At 57.0% G+C, this 19,185-nt stretch overlaps 1 protein-coding gene across 2 annotated transcripts in view; it reads right to left on the bottom strand.

The window, feature by feature from the left end:
* Positions 1 to 19,185, bottom strand: part of Cmip (c-Maf inducing protein) — a 198,638-nt gene that overhangs the window by 75,341 nt on the left and 104,112 nt on the right. For both annotated transcript variants that reach the window (XM_076838962.2, XM_077105836.1), the window contains exon 2: positions 2,757 to 2,882. In XM_076838962.2, the coding sequence (XP_076695077.1) occupies positions 2,757 to 2,882 (126 nt within the window). The remainder of the gene's footprint in view (positions 1 to 2,756; positions 2,883 to 19,185) is intronic.

Below are 19,185 nucleotides of genomic sequence, written 5' to 3'. Positions count from 1 at the left end.
GGCGCCCCCCTACCCACACAGAGCTCCCAGGCAGGAGCCCACTCCAGGATGACTCGGATCTGTCTCTAGAATGAAGCAGCCATGAATCACAGGAGGCAGCAGGGAGGAGGGCGAGGACAGAGGCCAGGGAGCAGCCACCCCAGGTCCACCTCCCTGGCCCAGTGGAGATGACAGCAAGGGAGACTGACAGGGTGGGGGCCGCACCCACCTGGGCTCCCCTGGGGACGCAGGGCTACGCTGCTCCTGCCTAGCTCAGCTCTGCCTCCCGCTCGGGATCCGGAATCCGAGGCGCTGCACGTCTCCCCCTTCCTTTCTCCTGCTCCTCTCCTGCTCCCCCTCTGGCTGTGCCTTCCGCTGGAGCAGGGGCAGTGAGTAGGGGATGCTGGAGCAGCCACAGGCAGCCACTGCCCCGGCCAGCCATCAGCTCTGCAGGGGGAGCTCTGAGGCGGAGCACTGCCCACTGCAGCCGGCGAGCGAGTCATCACGGCGGGCCCACGGCCACAGCCTGGTTAAAGGGACACTCCGGCACTAGCGAGACGTGTCTCCCCCACAGCCTCACTGCTCCTCCGTCCCCAGGGTGACAATGCTCTGGACTTCCTTGGGGGCAGGGTCATCCTTAACATTCTCGGAAGCAAGAGATCCTCCAAGGGTGGAGAGGGGACCCAAGGCCTCCCTTCTCTGTTCCAAGAGTCTCCTTCCTGTCTGTCACTCCCACATTCAGCCCCTCTGCCCTGCAACCATGCTCACCTACCTAGCGTCCCTTCTACCCTGAAGAGCTTTCAATGGCTCCCTGTTGCTTTCAGGATGTAGTCTGAGGCTCCTTTAGTTGGCAAGACCTGCAAGATCTAGATGGAGCCACAGGTCCTGAGTCCCCTCCTCTAGTGACAGCAAGTTCCTGGTGTCCCCAGATTGGTGCTTAGCCCCATGTCCTCTCCACCCAGAGGCGTGCACCCCCCGATGCTGGCACATGCCTGTTCATCCCTCTGCACACGGCTGCATGCAGAACCCCTGGGGAAGCTGCTGTGGCACCTCCAAACTGAATGAGTCACTCCGTCCTCTGGGCTCCCAGTCCCCTGGGACTTGCCTCGACTTCAGTCCTAACTTCAGTCATGGTCTGCTTATGGCTCTGCCTCCCCAGAGGCCGAAGAGCTCTGCAAGGAGGAGGCCTTCATCCACACAGGGGGAGCAGCCTCAAAACTGTGAGGGCAACAGAGGCACTCGGGTGGGATGTCCTTAGGTGTCCCTCCCTCTCGGGTATTACTGCCAGCAGGTCTCCTGCTGCCCTGCGCCCACCCCCTGCACGAACCTGGCTGAAGCCATCAGACTGGCAAAGAGTGAAAGAGGAGGCAGGGAGGCCAGTGGCAGCAGGGGCCTCTGGGAGGGGCTGAGCTCATCTCCACACTGAAGACAGGAGAGGAAGGAGGACAGAGGGCGCTCTGCTGGACAGAGGGCGAGCAGAGGGCCTCCAGGAGAAGAGCCACTGAAGCAGGGCGGGGTTGGTCCTCCAAGCGACGACAATAAAGACCTGGACTTGCCCACACACGTCCAACTGTTCCACTCACCAGCGTACCTGGCACTCCTCAGAGGCAAACAGGGTGACTCTTGGCCCCAGTGCTGTGACACAATCTAGAGGCCACTGCTGAAGCAGGGAGCTATTCTTTGGGCCAAGAGAAAGTCTCCACAGAGAATCCAGGTGCGAAAGGAAACGTTCCTGAGCAGAGGCCAGGGCAACTCTCCCTGGCTGGGCATCCGACCTGGTTCCCAGAACTGGGCACCTGATGTGGCGTGTAGCACCCAGGTACACTGGGTGGCCACTGGCTTGGCTGCCCCTTCTTTCAAGTGTACCCACAACTCCTGCCTCCACGTGGCCCTGAGGGCTATCAGCCAGAACACACGCTGCCTATGTGGTCAAGGGAGGGCAGGGTAGTGTGCTCCCACGGGGCGCAGGCACCACAGCAGGGCCAGTCAGCAGCTTCTCTGAGATTCTACAGAGACGCTGCCTCACCATAGAACCAGCACCCAGAAGCAGGGCCAGGAGATGGAGGAGCTGCTGAATGTTAATGATGTCATCTGACCCCTGGATCCAGGACCCAGCTACGCTTCAAGTCCTCTCTCGGACTTCCCAGTTATTTTTTTAAATATTTTTTTTTTAGTTGTAGATGGACACAACACCTTAAGTTTTTATCTGGTGCTGGGAATAGAACCCAGGGCCTCACATTGCTAGGCAAGCGCTTTGCCACTGAGCCACAACCCCAGCCCCTTCCAGTCATTTTAATGGTTATAGTACTGCGTTCTCTTCTTGCCTAACTACTCTGAATAATGTCTGTCATTTCTAACCAAAGTCCTGATTAGAACATACAGAATGCACATCTGTTTTCTGAGAAGAGAAACCATAATTCCACCCATCTCAAGGATTAGCCAACGTGAAACAGAAGCCCCCTCAGTCAATGTAAAGCAATAGGCAGCACCTGCTGCTCACAGGCTTTTCCCAGCCTTCAGGACTGGCCATGTGCCTCGGTCTCCTCATCTGTGAAGCTCGTTTCTCAGGTGTAGGGAACTAATGAGCAACGTGAAGCTCCTGGACAGCAGCAGGCATGCAGCAGGAGCTCAATCCTCGCACATCCCCTCCTCCTTTCCTCCAGTGAGCCCTAGTGTGTACCATTCTTACACTTGGAGTTAAACCCCTTCCCTCCAGGGGAACGAGGGGGCTGCCAGCCGGGCTGAGAAGAATTGCCTGTTCATGCTGTTTATCCTACCTGCAGCAGGACGGTCCCCCCGGGGATTGTGAGCTGTAAACAGTACTTCGGGGCATTCTCCCAGGACAGCAGCTGAACGTCTTCGATGGCGCTGTAGGAGACTGAGTTTTCCATGTACCCAGTTGGCTGCAGCAGAAAAAGAGAAGACACACAGGTTACCAGGGCAGGCATGGCCCCCACCTGAAGAGGCTCCCCAGAAGTCCCCACTCTGGACACAGCACGGGAGCTGGTGCACAGGTCCGCAGCTCTGGGGCCAAGGGAAGTTCTGTCCCTCCTGCCTGGGGCCGGGGGGTGCTATGGAGGAAACCCACCCTGCATTCAGGAGGGCAAGGGCTGGGGATCGCTCCGCCTGGCATCCATGGGCCCAGCCCAGGGCCTAGCTGGAATCCCAGCATCCCTCACCAGCAATCTGCCACTGCCACCCCTCCCAGAAGCAGCAACAGCCTCCCCGTGGTCACCCTGAATTCTGCACTCAGGTCCCAATATGGCCACCTCATCCTCACGGCGCTGCTCAACACTGCTCAATGGCTCCCAGCAGGCTCCCCGCCCTGGTCTGCTCTACCCTCCAGCCCCACAACCCACCGGGTCACACTCTTCCCTGCGCCTTCTTCCTCAGGCCTCACCACACCCTACTCAATCTGCAGTCTACCTAATGTCCGCCTCTGGCCAGGTGCAGGTCTGTCTTGGCCCCTGTCTCCCCCCATCCCGGCCCACAGCAAGGGCTCACCAGTACGTGTTGGAAGACAGAATGAGATGGGCTACTGGGGACAAGGCTGGAGGGAGCATGGGAAAGAGAAGTCCACAGACACTCTGCAAGAGGCCCCAGGTGCCAGGACACACATGGCCACCAGGCTCTGGCAGTGTCCCTGTCACTCTGGCCCTGGCATGCCAGAGTACAGGAGAATGAGTGGCAAGCACAGCACAGCTGAGAATATTGACAGCTAACACCTCCCAGCTCTTGCGTGGGCAGCACATCTAATCCTCACAAAGACCTCAGGGAGCAGGACCCAGGGCCATCCCTATCACAGGGAAGCAGAAACTGAGGCTCAAGTGGCCCTGTGACTAGCCCAAGGTCACTCAAATGGGAGTGAGTGGCATGACCAGGAGTGAACTCAGCTCAGATTCCAGAACCCACACCAGCCACCGTGAGCCCTGTGAGCTGGCCCACCATGAAGACCTGGCCCCCGTGGGTCTTCCTTCCTCGTATCTGTCTGCCTGAGTGGAGACGGGTGGCACTGGGAGGGGTGGAGGGCTGGTGGCTTGCGTGGCCTTACTTCCCCATGAGAGTCAGTAGGCCCAGGAAGTCCGAGCAGCTGTCCACCAGAGTTTCCCCATCCATCCCTCCCTCGCTCTTTTTCTGGTCCAATAGGTATTTACTGAGTTCTGTCGCACTCTAGGGGCCATGCTGGGTGCTGGGGGTCAGCAGTGAGAAAGACAGGAGCCCAGCAGGGCAAAGAAGTGACCAACAAAATAGCCAAATAAATAAATGACTGAAGAGTGGCAGGTGCTGCACAAAGACCCAAATAGGGAGTGGCAACAGGTGGCCGAGAGCCAGACCCAGTAGGCAGAGATGGAGGACCTCAGAGCAGTGGCCAGCACAAAGGCCCAGGAGGGAAGAGCTGAGGGGAGTTTCCTGGGGAAGGCAGGCCAGGCCAGGCCACGCCCAGAGGTCCAGCTGAGGCTGGGGCACTATTTCGGGGGACGCAGTGCTTCAGGCAGGGGCTGGAGCCAGATTCAGCAGCATCAGCGGGTCTGCTGAGCACAGTCCTGGGAGGAGGGAGGCGGTGGAGTCAGCCGGAGCTCCTGCACCACTGTGGGGGACCAGACTGCTGGGACCCTGCAGGTGTGGGAGGAGGCAGCAGGTTCACCCTGCCCTTCTCACTGGTCATCTCCCATGCTCAGCAAGACCCCTGGGTGCCACCTGATGGCTGCCTGCTGTGTCCTGACCAAGATGGCTCATAGCAGCACATCCCAAGTCCACGCAGGTGCCCCCGCCACCCCCACCCAGCACACTGCCTGCAGAAAGTGGTGCAGTCTTCCCACACGCAGGGCCCACACGCAGGGCAGGGCAGCGAGTGGTCAGTGAAGCCAGTGCAATGGCTGGCTCTGTGACCATCTGTCTGACCCTGCCTGGAATAGTCATGGTGTGTCCCTGCCGCGGCTAAGCCCCCGGGCCTGACGCCCTACAAAGGAATGAGCATCTTGCTAAAGTGAGGGAAGCCCGTGAGCGTGCCTCCTGTTCTCACCACAACACACCACGTGGTCCAGACCAAGGCGCGTGCAGCCTCGGTTCTTTGGGGCCACCCTTGGGTTTCTAGTCCCCACACAGACTTCTGGGAGGCCCTGAGAGGCAGCAAGGCCTGATCCCAGCTCCCGGAGGTGAACATGGCTGCTAATGCGACTGGCTGGGAGTGAGGGGGCCTGGCCACTGCAGTCCACCTCTTTCTCATGACCCTGCCTGGGCTGTCTGAAAGCAGCCTGGATCAAGAGTTGCAACCAAGGCTTTTTGGGAAAAGGCTGGGTATAAATAATGCATATTGTTTTTAAAATGCAGATTTATTGCCTTCCCATTGTTTGTAGCAGCATTTGGCTACAAGCAGGGTTTTCAGAACAAATGAACCTATGTTTGAGCCACCAACTGTGTGTCCTTTAGCAAGTTAGTGCACCTCTCTGAGCCTGGTTCCTCCAATGGTAAGATAAGGTTGACTCAATAGACACAATTATGGGAGCATTGAAAAAGATCTCATTTGTCAAGGGCCTAGATAGCATTTGGAACACTGTGAAAACCTCAATAAAAAGAACTATTATGAAAAAGACTAAACTTTATCTCTGGGGTCGTCCTCCCAAAACCCAAGTCTCACCATGAAAAAAACATCAGGCAAACCTCAACTGAAGGACGCTCCTCCAAACACCTGTCTGGGCCTCCCCCCAAACAAGGAAAGCCCGAGCAATGCCCTGCTCAGAGGTTCAGGAGGACATGGCTCCCGGGGTCTTATGGGGCTCAGGACAGAAAAAGGACATTAGGGAAGCGACTGTGTGGTCACAGCAGTGGTGTCCACAGCAGCCCACCCCACCCCCATCAGCAACAGGGACGCTGGCGCCTCGCGGGGCCTGCTCGTCCTCACCCTTCCTCTGCCATCTACACTGTCCCCAGATGAAAAGCTCACCACAGCACCCCACTGCTGCCGCGCCTCCCCACCCACCGCCTGGGGCAGGGCCCGAAGGCCCCGGACGTGGCTGCTCTCTGGCCTTGTGGCCACGGTGCCTGCCGCTACCCTGGCGCCTTCGTACTGTGGGGACAATCTTGGGGTAACTGTCAAGGCCTGGTGACCAGAGCGTGCTGAGGGGCAGAAGCCAGGGCTGGGGGAGGCTGGAACCTGGCTCCGGGGCACACTAGGTGACCTGAGCACGGGCTGCACAGTGGCACCATCCTGGGGCCTGCACGACCGTGGGGTGGCCAGCTCACACAGGGGAGGGACCCTCGGCTGTGGTGCCGCTCCCCAGGTCTCACACCAAGGGTGGGCTTCCTGTCCATGAACGACTACTCCACCTGACTGGAGAGGCAGGCGTGGACACGGCAGGGGACAGCAAGGTGGTGGACAGGAGAGGCTCTCCTGGAGGCCACCTTCTGGGCTACGCAGGGCACCTGTGGGTCACCTTCCTGCTGGTGTTTACAGTGACTTTTCACAGAGCCCCAACGAGTGGTGCGTGTGACTGGGGCGCCTCTGCTCGGTGTCAGATCACAGGTCACCATCCTCAGCAGCGGGCCCCAGGACCCCCGTTTGGTAGATGGAAACTTTTGTCCACCCTTTGTCCCCTCCGGCTTCCTGTTCTGGGACAGCGCCCGCTCCGCTTCACGCTGCTCTGAACAGCTCCGCGGTGACATCCTTGCGGAGCGTGTTTTTCTGCCCTATATTTAGGATTATTTCCTTAGGCCAGATTCCCAGAAATGGAATTACTGGGACAAAGGGTAAGAGCGCGTCTCACGCTGCTGCCAAACTGCCCTCATTAGGGAGATGTTTCGAGCCCTGCAGGGCGCTGAGGGCCTGCGTCCCTGGCCACCAGCTCCGCTGGGTGCTGTCCTTCTCCCCAGGTGGACTCGGTGCATGTGCTCAGCAGCTGGGCCTTGACCCTCTGCTCTGGGGACCGACATGGACTAGGTGTAGGGGTCTTGTGTTTGCTGGACAAGAAAAGGCGGCCTGCCCTCAGCCGTTGTCTCTGGGGTGAGCTGGCCTGGAAGGCTCTGACACCTAGATCTGAACCAGGGGGGCAGCAGAGACGTCCTGAGGAACCCGCGGACCCTCACAGGCCTCCAGAGCTGACAGGGTGGGCAGAAATGAGGTGGCCAGCCCCCGTGGGTCCCCACCCCCCAACGCTGCAACCAGGCCCCCAACCCTGGACGCCTCCTGCCTTTCCCGAAGCAGCTCCCGCTGGCTCAACCTGCCTGCCTGTTTCCACGGGGATTTCTCCAAAAAACGAGCGTGAATCACGGTGTGTGCAGCCTCAAGACCAGGCTGGGGCTGACTCGGGCTCAGCAGGGCAAGGGCAGGGAGGGGGCTCCGGAGGAGGGGAGTCGGTCAGGAAACATCCCCCAACCTCCCTGGAGGCTGGGGACGGGGCCCAGTCGGGAAATGGGTTAAGATAGCAGGTTGTTTGTCACAGGGTATCTGTGGCCCACCGGGTAGGCCAAAGGCAGGGTTGAGCCCTCTCCTGGGTGGAAGTCGCCTGAGTCACAGTGCAGGGGAGACCTGCTGCTCCGCGGGTTCCCTGTGGCACTATCCCGCTGGCACAGGAAGCATTTGCTTGGGGCCCGCCTACAAAGCAGCCCATCTGACATGTGGGGAGTCCCCAGCCCAGCAGAGAAGGCCCAAGACGAAGGTGCCACTGCACCCTTGCTCTGGCTGTGGCACCATGAGGGGCCTGGGGAGTGGTGGTCTGCAGTCCTATGGCCAAAGCTGTGACAACCGAGCCACTCGCCACTCAGAAGCGAGCAGTGGGGTAGCACCCAGCACGTTTGCCGCGCCATCACCCAGCCAAGTTCTGGGACACTGTCATCTCCCCAAATGGACCCCCACCACCACCCTGGACAGCCCCCGCTGCTACCCGCCCATCCTCCATCTCCGAGTGGGGCGAGTGGCAGGCGCCCTGCTCTGGCTGCCTGCCTGATGGCCAGCCGTGGAGTGTCCAGGCTGCTCTGCTCATCTGCCAATGGACGCTCGGGCTGCCTCTACCTCTGCCGCTGTGAAGAGCCGGCTGTGCCCTCTCCAACGTGACCAGAGGACACGGTCCTGCGCATGCCACCCCTGCCAGCCCCGCCACACAGACGTGCCAGGCAGCCACCATGGGGCCAGCACCTCCGAGAGCTCCAAGTGTGGCACCTCACTCCACTTTACAGCAACTCTGGCGAGAAGGGACTGGGGACCGAGAGGTGGTGACATGTCACAGACATCCTGCTTTGAAGAGACAGATGCTGGTTTCAATCTCATGACTCCCAAGGCAGGTGACCTGCCAAATTCCTCCAGCCGGAGGCAAGACTGCGTGCCCGTGTGTACGCACACCTCTAGGCAGGCATGGCAGGCCATGCAGAAAGGGGCTGGGGTCCCCGCTACCTGCCTTCCCACTGCCACCTGGTCTGGCAGGTGCCCCTGGTGCCTGGAGCTCAACCTGGCCTAGAGGGCAGAAACCCCAGATGCTCACCCGGGAAAAGCCTGTCAAAATGCTGAGGATTTCTTTATATTCTCCACAAAGGGCAACTAAAGAGGTGGGGGGGGGCAATATGCTGTGGGTGGGCCGCCTGGGCCCTAGGCCCAGGACAAGTCTCCCAGATGCCCTTCCCAGGCCCCTCCCCTTGTTCCTGAGGACCAGAGGTGCTGAGTGTCGCCCCCTCCCCGCCCCTCGTGGCCCCAGGGCGGGGCCAGCCCTGCCTCCATCACTGGACAGCTGCTTGCGGCCACACTCGATGGCCCGGGAGCTGATGGCTTTGCATCTGTTCTGCATAGTTTTCCAGTGACCCTCCAGACACCAGGCGGCCCCTTCCCATGGCCGTCAGCGTGCATCCCCGGCCACCCCTGAAAGGCTGCTGCTCCTCTGTGGCAACCTGTGACGCCAGAGAAAGGAGGCCACCGGAACCACGCGTAAAGCGACAAGAAAGAGGCGTCAGACAAGGAAGCCTCTTGGGAGAGGACCACATCCTTCTGGTGTTTTCCGTGGTGACTTCACAGTGCTGCCAAGCACGACTTCCTGCAGTGACAGGGACTCTGGATCCACGATGCCCACCACCGTGGTGCCCATGGGCTCCTGGGCACTTAAAGAGTGGCTGGTGCCACGGAGGGACTGGCCCATGAGTTTTCCTTGATGCCCACTCATTTAAATTCAAACAGTCACATGTGGTTGGAGTGACCTCCCTGGTCAGCTCAGCTACGAAGAACACTCCACATTTACCTGGGGGGGGTCAGTTTCTAAAATACCTTCATTAACGAGCACATGTCACCCTCACGGCCAGCTGAGGCCAGCATTACTGCTCTTAGTTGCACAAACGAGAAACTGAAGCTCAGCATGAACGGGAATATCCATGCCCTGATCCTCCAGGACACTCCCCATATGGGAGCTGTCCCCTGAGGACTGGAGTCACACAGTCACTCAAAAAGGAGAGGCCTCCCATGTGCAGCCCGAGGCCAGAGTAGACCAGAGAGACGTGGCACACACTCATGTTGCCGAGGGAGGTGGAGCCCCTGACACACCCTTCCACACACACGAAGTCAGCAACGGGCAAGCCTAAGGCTGTGCCGGGGGTCGTGTGTGGTTCCGCGGTGTCAGATGCACTGCACGCAGGAAAGTCCTGGGAAACAGGAGGAGTCAGGGACCCACCCTACTGTTCACCAGGGACGGTCCAGGACCAGGCAGTGTTCTAGGTCTTGATCCTGGCTGGTGGCCACACAGGCGGGTGTCCACTTTGCTAAAACACATCCAGCACTCCACAGGGGGTGCGCTTTTCTGTGGACGTGCTGTTTCGATAAAGGGTTTTTTAACAAATCAACAGATGAGTGCACACAAAACATGGCCTACCCACCCCTCAGAACATCACCCCGGCATCAGCAGGGCTAAGCAGGGACACATGACAGCCGCGAGGAACCTTGAAAACAGGGTGCTGTGTGAAAGAAGCAGCCAACAAAGGCCACCAACTGTCTGATTCCATCTCTATGAAAGGCCAGAACAGGCGACTCCAGAGACGGGCCGACTGCTGGCAGCCAGGGCAGGGCTGGGGAGGTGGGAATGATCACCAACGGGTGTGGGCCCCTTTGGGGGGAGACAAAAATCTTCTAAAATTAGGTGGTGGAGATGGCTGCACACCGCGAATGTAGAGAAGACGACCAGATACCACAGGTTGAACTGGGGACTCTCGTGGTGTGTGAACTACATTTCAACCAAGAAAAAGGTGAGCATGCCCTCCTGCGGCTGAGTGGAGGGAAGGAGAACAACCCCACGCTGTGCTCAGAGACCCCGCGACAGGAGACCATGCTACACTGTCACCCCGTGGCCCCAAGAAGGGGCTGCACGGCCTGGCAGAGGGGACGTGGGCCAGAGACACATGACCAATGGCAAGCAGACACGTCAGTTCCGGGGTCCTGGAGTCAGGCCTGAAGGACCCCACTGGCCATACGACGCACCCTCTCAGGCAGGCCTGCTTCTTCCCTCCCAGCCAAGCACCCCCAGCCCACGCCTCCTCGGGGACCTGAGAAGGGTCTAATGGAGGCCGTGGATCACTGGCATGATTGGAAAACAGCGAGGCCTCCTCCCTGCTGCCCAGAGCTCAGCACAGCAGGCTTGGTGCCGGGCCGCAAGGGCAGGCCGCTCGGGGGCTCCACGGAGAGGCACATCGGGGCTCCACAGAGGGAACATGGGGCTCATTAATCACAGGTCCTGCCATGGCAGAGGCCCCCTTTTATGGCCAATGGCTCAAGGAGTTTAATAATAGAGCAAAGGACTGGTATTTCCACATATCAGACCCTTCCAATCCCGGTCATCTTTGCAGGCATGTGAAGAATGAAAATCTGGTCCCCAGGGTAAGGCAGTGAGCATCTGTGCCACCAGGCACCTTTGCCGTGGGAGAAATTGATGGGGTGGCTCAAAGGTGCTCCGAAGTCAGCAACCTTCCCAACCACTGAGTTCCCGGAGGTTTCTAAGGACGACAGCAGCCAAACTAAATGAATCCTATTCCAAATGCCAGAGTGAGCTGAGCTGCTGCGGGCACCACCTGACCAAGCCCTCACGAGGGCTCCCTCCTTCAGAGGAAGAAGGGAGGGTCAGAGCCTCTAGGTAAGAGGCCCGGGTCGCGGCTGGTCAGTGGAAAGGCCACATAAAAGCCAGGACTGTCGGCTGCGAGGCCATATCCTTAGGCACTGAACCACATCCCTCCAGCTCTGCCACACACAGGCCTGGGAGCTCCGGGAGGGCGAGGGGGCCTCATTATGGGGGCGGGAGTGCAAAGGTACATCAACCTTATGGAGAGGCGCACGGTGCAGGAGGCACGGAGAGGAGGGAGGGACAGTGTGGGACAGGCTTCTCAGAGGTGACCTTGAGGAGATCTTACAGGGGATCACTGGGCATTCTCAAAGGAAGGGGACACTGTGTGGGTCCTGGCCTGGGAATGAGAAGATGTTAGGTGACACTAAGTACAAGGAGGCCCAGAAAGGGGTCTGAGAAAGGACAGAGACCAGGGGACAGCTCTCCACTGCCCAATTCTCAAATTTCTGAGCTGTCTTATTCTCTATTCCTTCCCTTTGGAAAAATACTTCAAGTCTAAATAGTAAAGTCCACAAAGCATCAAAGTACACACCTCGCGTGCGCCGCTGGACTTATTCTCACACGCACACCTCGTGCAGCCGCTACCAGGGGCGAGTCTGGGGCGCCCCTTCCTTCACTGCAACCCTTCCCTGCCAACCTGCCCAGGGGCCTTGGCAGCCCTGGCCTCTGTGGCCCTGGGTCAGCATCGTGTGTTTCTGAGCTTCTCACCAGCAGAGTGACACAGCAGATTCCCACCAGCTGGTGCCGAGGGCATCCCCATGCACCCTACCCACCTGCAGCTCTTCCTTCACCCCACAGACCAGGGTTCCCAGGCCATGTCGTGTGGTCTGTTAATGGACACAGCGGCTGTTCCCTGTTTGGGGTTGCTGTGAACATCCTTGTACGTACTTTAGGGGAACAAAAGCACTCTTTGGGGTAAATACCCAGGAGCAGGATTCTGGGTAACATGCCTGTCCCCTTAAGCCCAGTAAACACACAGTCCCTGGGAATTCTAGGGAAGTTTATAAAAACAAGTGCCACTGCAGAGGCCAGGCCAGCCCTGCACAGAGACTTAATCCTCAGGAAGATGAGACTGCTGAGCTCTGGGGACAGAGCCAGGCTGGCAACGGAGATCAACTTTCTCAGAAGACCAAGTGCACCCTTCACAGAGGGCCTTCTGAGGCCTGCAGCAGAAGTGGCCCTGTTCTCAAGCCTGGACTCAGGGCCCCGAGGACGAGGGGGGTGAACATGAACCTTTTGGTGACTTCAGACACGTGCTCGTGCGACAGAAGGGTGGTGGCTCCTTCCTCACCACAGCAAGGAGAGCAAATGCCCAAGCGGGAGCTCAGAGCCCAGGGTCGCAATAACAGCTGCCTTTTAAATATTACATCTTCTCCGCTTCAAAATCACACACCCGAGGCCGCGCAGGCCTGCATCCCTGCGGTGTTCCGCACGGTCTGATGGTGCACTTCCAGAACATCAGCACTGGTTGACGGTGAAACCCAGCTGGCGGGAAACTGGCCAATGACAGTCCGCCCTCATGCGCCCGCTCTGGGTTCTCATGGCTCAGAGGCACCTTGACCTTCAGCACTTGCCCTGTACTGGTGCCAACTCTCTGTGTGCCAGGAGCTCCTCAGACCTTTAACGCACCACCTGAGCTCATTCTCACTTTCAGTGACCTGTGACACCATCAAGGACCTTCTTGGGCCAGACACCTTGCCACTGCTTATGAGATGACACCATTATGACTCTATCTCACGGCAAAGGAAACTGAGATGCGGTGAAGAGAACTACCTTCCTCTAAGCCATGCTGCTAGTTATTAATGAAGTCAGGCTCTGAAGCTGCTATGATTCGAAACCAGAGGCCAGCAAACATTCCTACAAAGGGCCAGAGGGTCAATTCTTCAGGCCTTGGGGTCACATGGTCTCCGTCCTAACTACCTGACAATGAGGCTGCATCATGAAAGCCACACACAATACACAAGTGGCCAGTAGTGTGGCAGGTGAACTTTGGCCTGGGGACCATAGTTTGTCACCGCCTGCTCCAAACCAGTGTGAGAGAGACACAAACAGGAAGGGACACAGGCGTGCAAGTGAGCATTCAGGAGAGTGCAAGTGCAACACGTTCTTGCTTGCCTTTTCCTAAGGTGACTTCAGCACAAGGCACCAAAAGATATGTGAGTGGGTGCGTGGTTGACGGTTGGACTTGCTATCTGCTGTGCTCCCCAAGACTGGGGTCCTACTGAGGAGTGCAAAGACCCTCTATCTCCTGAGACATCCCTCCTTCCAAGAACTGGCCTTAGTCCTAGTCCTGAGTTCTGTGGAAGCATAACAAGTTCTGCAGAAATTTCCCAGAGGACAAACTTGGGGGAAAGTTCCCCAGGCCCATCCTTAAACAAAGCCAAATGGGACAGCTGCCAAGAGCCTTTTGGGGAAGCAACTGGTGGAGACCAGCACACCCTGAGCTCAAGCTTGGCAGGCTGAGCCACACTCAGCTCTTCTTGGTTTTTTGTTTTGTTTTGTTTTGGGGTACCAGGGATAGAACTCAGGGATGCTGAACTGCTGAGCCACATCCCAACCCTTTTTACTTTTTGAGACAGGGTCTTGCTAAGTTGTGTAGGGCCTTGCTAAGTTGTTGAGGCTGACCTTGAACTTTCTCAGCCTCTCAAATCATTGGGCTTATGGGCATGCGTCACGTGCCTGGCTCCGCTCTTGTTCTTGACCTTATGGGAACAAGCTGCATGAGTGACACATTGTTCAGAGACCCTCTGGTAGTGTAATGGAAGCTGGGACAGTGTTCTCCAACAATGCAGGATTCCAGAAAAAAAAAAAAAAAAACAGAGACAGGGTGGAAGGAAGGAATGGGAAAGAAGGAAAAGAAGGAGAAGGATGTTTTGGTCCAACACGTAGAAGAAAACAGACTCAGAGAGGTACAGCGACCCCACAGTCACTTAGTTGCAGGTGCAGAGATGGCAGAGTGGCCTCCTGGAGCCACCTGGGTGGTGAGCAGACAAGAGCTTCAGAATGACAGCTTGCCAAGCCCCCTGCTGAGGACACTCCTTGAAATTGCTCCCTGGGCCTCCAGTCAGAACACCTGTCCTCCCCTGCATTAAGCCATGACCTTGCCACCTAGACTCGGTGCTTTTCTGAGGACACAGACGGCCCAGGGCAGGCACCAGCCTATTATCACATGTGCGATCATGGGTGGACACTGTCCTTTTATTTTTTCACTGAACAGATAAGCTCAGAGGCTGAGTTGCCCCTTTCCTCCATGACAAGCAAAGGGAGGGTGGGAGACTCCACAGAGTCTAGAGCATGTGCTTTTCCATGTCTCCTGCACAAAGTCTTCTAGTTGCTCTGGTCAATGGCAGTGCATCCACAGGCATGGACACAGAAGGGCCGGCAGCCTTGCTTTGTGACTTTCTCGCACCATGCATGCCTACACAGCCCAACGGGGGAGCCCACATGTGCCAGGCACACGCCAGGCTTAGGATCCCACAGTAGGCGGGCTCTGTCCCTGCCCACAGCCACCGCCTGCAGACAGAGGACAAGGCTTGTTTGTGTATGTGTGTGCGCTGTATTTAAAAACAGGCAGGTGCTATTGTTAGGAACATGATTTGTAGAAAAGCAAGCCAACGCACTGAATATCAGAATGTCTTGATGGAATTCTTTTGTTTTCTCCAATTGTAATAGCAACAAACACTCCTAGGATCAGAAACCTGACCACCCCTCAGCTCTGCCTCTCACAGGCTGGGGGTCCTGAGCTAGAGAAGTCTCTGGAACCTCAGTTTTCTCATCTAGGAAGTGGGAATGCTAACAGTCTAAGACAGGGCCATGGTGAGGGCTGAAGGGCGGAGCTCAGCAAATGTGAGCTGGGACTAAAGCACCTGCCCATGTGGAGTCCTCCTGCAAGTGGGGGAAATGGACAAAACAAACCAAAAAACAAGTACAACACACAGGATACTAAACAGTAAGAAAGAAAACAAACAAAGGAGATAAGAGCAGAGGAGGAGGGCCGGGCGGCTCAGTGGTACAGCAACTGCCCAGCATGCCCACGGCCCGGGTTCCAGCCCTAGCACCACAAAAGGAGTGTTGGACATGGTGGCCACAGAAGACAGCCACATAACCATCACCAGAAAGGAGGGACAATCCTGGAGAAGCCTGTGGAAGCGCCACTTGGTATTTCTCAGGGTAAGCACCCTGGCCCTGAGACCACAGACCTGACAAACCCAATAGGCTCCTTAAAGAAAGGGGCGGAATTCACAGAAAAACCTTCTGCTAATGGAAGCAACCCAGCGGACACATCCACCCAAAACCTCTTAGAGAGCTTTGGTCTTTAATCTGCACCTGGGGAGAAAGAAGAAGGATCAGAGATCCCAAAAGATGGGTGTGTGCCTCTTCTGGCCAGAAAAACAAGAAGCACAGTGGAAACCGCCTCCCTCCCTTCTGCCACCTCGACAGAGACCTGTGAGCAGCTGCAGGACGCGTGGGAGAGGGTGGGCGCCTCCGGGGATCCTGAGGGTCTCCCTCTGCCTAGTCCCAATGACAGCACTGCACAGAGTGTCTCGGCTCTGAACACCCCGCCGGCAGGGCATGCCCGTACACAGACCAGCACGACACCCTCAGCCTTCCCAGGACAGCTGGTGGCAGTCCGAGATGGTGTGCTTCAACAAGGGGGAGGCCCTGGTCATTCTTCTCTGGGGTCTTGCCTGGAGGCTGAGGGCGTCCAACCAAGGGTTGCCAGAAGTGTAGACTTCCACCAGGCTCGTGCACACTAGCTGCTCATGGGCCCTGTGCTCTTCTGAGCAGGCTGGATGCAGGGCCAGAAACACCTCTGAGGCCTGGGCACGCGCTCATTCACCACCAGGAGGGGATCCATGTGCTCTCTCTAGAACCACCACAAAAAAAATCTGCTCCCCGGGGCAGGTAGGAGGAAGGGACAGGCTCAGTCATGTCTGGAAGGCAGGTGGGGTGGAGGAAGGTTCCGGAATGTGGGAGCCACAGCTCATCCCTGGGTGTTCTCTGGCAGCTACTTCACCTCTGGGAGCTTGGGTTTGGTCACTGGTGACGTGGGAATGAGAACAGTATTTGGCTTAGGGACTGCTGTGATGGTTCTCGCAATCCATGTTGGCTTGGGTGGCAGAGACTTGCTAGGTGGCCGACTGAAGGCACAGAAAGGCCAGCCTATGGGCCAAGGCTCCCGTGTGTGACAGGGACAGAGATCGGTCACCTTGTCCATCCTAGTCACACGCTCTCCATCTATTAAAATTCTGCCTAGCAAACCAAATAAAAGCAGGGGAAATATCAAAAGTGCTTAACAGCTGACCCAGCACAGGAAGGGACCAATGAGAGAGCAGAGAGCGGTGGAAGCCTGTCCCAGGGTCGGGTGTGTCCAGGACCGGGCCAGCGGCAGGGAGCTCTCCCGCTCCCTTTGCATGTACAAGAGCCTCTATCCCCCCACGGGGAGCTCAGATCAGAACCTGTAACTGGTATTACTCAAGCCAATAGAACACATTGTGTCAGAAGAAAACCAACCAAGCACACAGATTTTATCTCATGTCCGCTCTTCTTCACACTTTGCAGAACTGGGGAAAGAGCTCACAGGTCCCAGCAGACCTACATGAACACCTCGGTACTGGAGCATCCGGATTTGGATCCAGTGATCTTTCCTCTTCCAGTTCTCCACCTTGCCTCCTTTATCCACTGTTTCATAAGCACACCATGAACGCTCCTAACTTACCTGCTGAGCAGTCGCAACAAGAAAAAAACAATCCAGAATCTCTCCCCTTAACTGTGCAGTTGTGCATGGAGTCAGATACACCTACGCACTATTGCAATCCTGCGAGTGATGTGTGCAGATATGGAGGCAGGGGACTAACTCCACCATGGGTCACTCAATAAGCCTTGGGAGAGCAAGCGAATTGGGCTTTGAAGGATGAACAACCCATCAGGCAGAGGGGCGGGGTATGGGAGAGATGAGTCAGAAAAACTGGCTGGATCCAGATTCTGTAGTCTTGAATGGCAGGCTGCAGTGACTGCATTTACACAGTGACTAAGAAGTGGGGACTCCCAGGGAGTGGATTCTCCTGGTGCACAAGAAACCAAGTAAGCTAACCGGGCATCCTAAAGAGTGCCTCCCAGGACTACACCCAGGGGCTCTGGACTTACATGGTCCCTCGGGTGGGTGAGCTTTGAACCACCACATCTCCTACATCAGCACTGCTCATAGTGACAGAGAACCATTGCCTTAGGGACAGGGGCAGCACGGTGCTGCTACTGGGTTTTCTTTGGGGAAACTTGGGCCAGGGAGTGATTTTCACCCCATCCATAAAAAGCTCCTCTGAGCCCTGTGTTTTCAAGAGCCGTGTCCAGGTTGCCACTCCATTCCAGCACCCACCAAGGGGTCCTACCCTCCTCTGAACCGGCCTGGTAAAGCAGATGCTAAAGATGGAGTGAGGTGTAGAGTGACGCCAGTCCCCACAGCAGGTGGTTAGACCCCAGAACACCCCAGGTCCCTTCTGGAGAAGACAGGCACATGCACAGATGAGAGCATGACAAATCACGGACACCAGCAAGAGGAGCAACAGGTCTGGGTTCAAGGCCAACAGTTTGTTCACCATGTCACGCATTCCCTCGGCAAACCTTCCTGCAGTACCTGTGTGCCGTCCTCCAGGTGGGAGGTGCCCCATCAGTACGGGACAAGGCAGGTGATTTGAGGGGCCGATAAAGACAGCCACCACCACTAGTTCTGCTGAGTTAAATCTTGACAAATGAGTAGGAGTTCACTGGACCCAGGAGAAGAAAGGCATGGGGTGGACGGGGAAGCTGAGTGGTGCTGGGCAGCAGGGAGCGTGGCCGCTCGGCAGGCACAGGAGCAGGCCACAGCAAGCACGACTGGCCAGGCCGGCCGAGGGAGGGTGGGAAGGTCAAGCAAGCTCCAAGGTGGCTCTGTCCTGCGGTTCTGGCCAGGCCGAGAGGTGGCCAGGAGGTATGGGCCCAGCAGCCCAAGCCTCATGGAGGTGTGACAGAATGTCGGAAGTCCAGGGAGGGGGCTGGCAACAGTGTGCTGTGCCACGGGACATGCATTCCCAAATTCTGTGTTTTGACACGACACTCTGTGCAAGACGCAGTAGTGTGCACTGACACTCAGGGAAGCAGGGAGGGGAACCTTGAAAAGAGGAGACGCAAACCCATTTAAGCCAGAAACAAAAGGCCACGTGGATCTCATTTACATGGCACGACCAGATCCAGGGACGGCAAGCAGATGGGTGGCGGTCACGGGGATGGGGAACAGCTGACGGACTTAGGGTTCCCTTTTGAGGGGATGAGAATATTCTGGAACTCCACAGCAGTGCTGTTGCATAACATCATGAAGGGACTGAGTGCCAACGAACTGTACGTCTTTTTTTTTTTTTTTTTTAAAGAAAGAGGGAGAGAGAGAGGGAGAGAGAGAGAATTTTAATATTTATTTTTTAGTATTTGGCGGACACAACATCTTTGTTGGTATGTGGTGCTGAGAATCGAACCCGGGCCGCACGTATGCCAGGCGAGCGCGCTACCGCTTGAGCCATATCCCCAGCCCGAACTGTACGTCTTAAAACGGTTTTGACAAGATGTGAATTCTACCTCAATTTTAAAAATCCAAAATTAATGCCATGATTCTGTCACAAACTCAAGGGGGACACAAAAGAGGTGGGTCCAAAGCCCCTGTTCTTCTGAATAAGGGCCCTGGACAGCCGGAGAAGACGGGCCTCGGCACCCAAGTCCAGCGGACTCTGCCCACCATCCCCAACACTCCTGCTCAGAGAGACCCTCTCCTGGACAGTCAGTGGGGGAGAACCAGGAGGTCTCACAGGCCAGTTCCAGAACAAGATCGCCTCCCGGCACGTGACCATGTGCTGAAACTCAGAAGACGGATGGCGCCAGGCTGAGGTGTGGGTCCCTGGAGCCAGGTGGGTGCCACTGCAAGGGACACACTCTGTGCAGACACACTCCTCACATCACCAGGGGCCTCACCCATTTCCACGGCCAGCCCTGTGACCACTCCAGGTGAAGCCAGGGTCTTTCTGACAGGGAGAAGGACGGTCTCACCCATACGCACAAGCACGGCCTTGTACTCAGCTTGAAATAAATAATCTAAAAGCTG

The sequence above is a fragment of the Callospermophilus lateralis genome, chromosome 18 (genome assembly GCF_048772815.1).
Source record: "Callospermophilus lateralis isolate mCalLat2 chromosome 18, mCalLat2.hap1, whole genome shotgun sequence".
In the NCBI taxonomy this organism is placed as follows: Eukaryota; Metazoa; Chordata; class Mammalia; order Rodentia; family Sciuridae; genus Callospermophilus; species Callospermophilus lateralis.
This window is presented reverse-complemented; position numbering and strand designations above follow the sequence as displayed.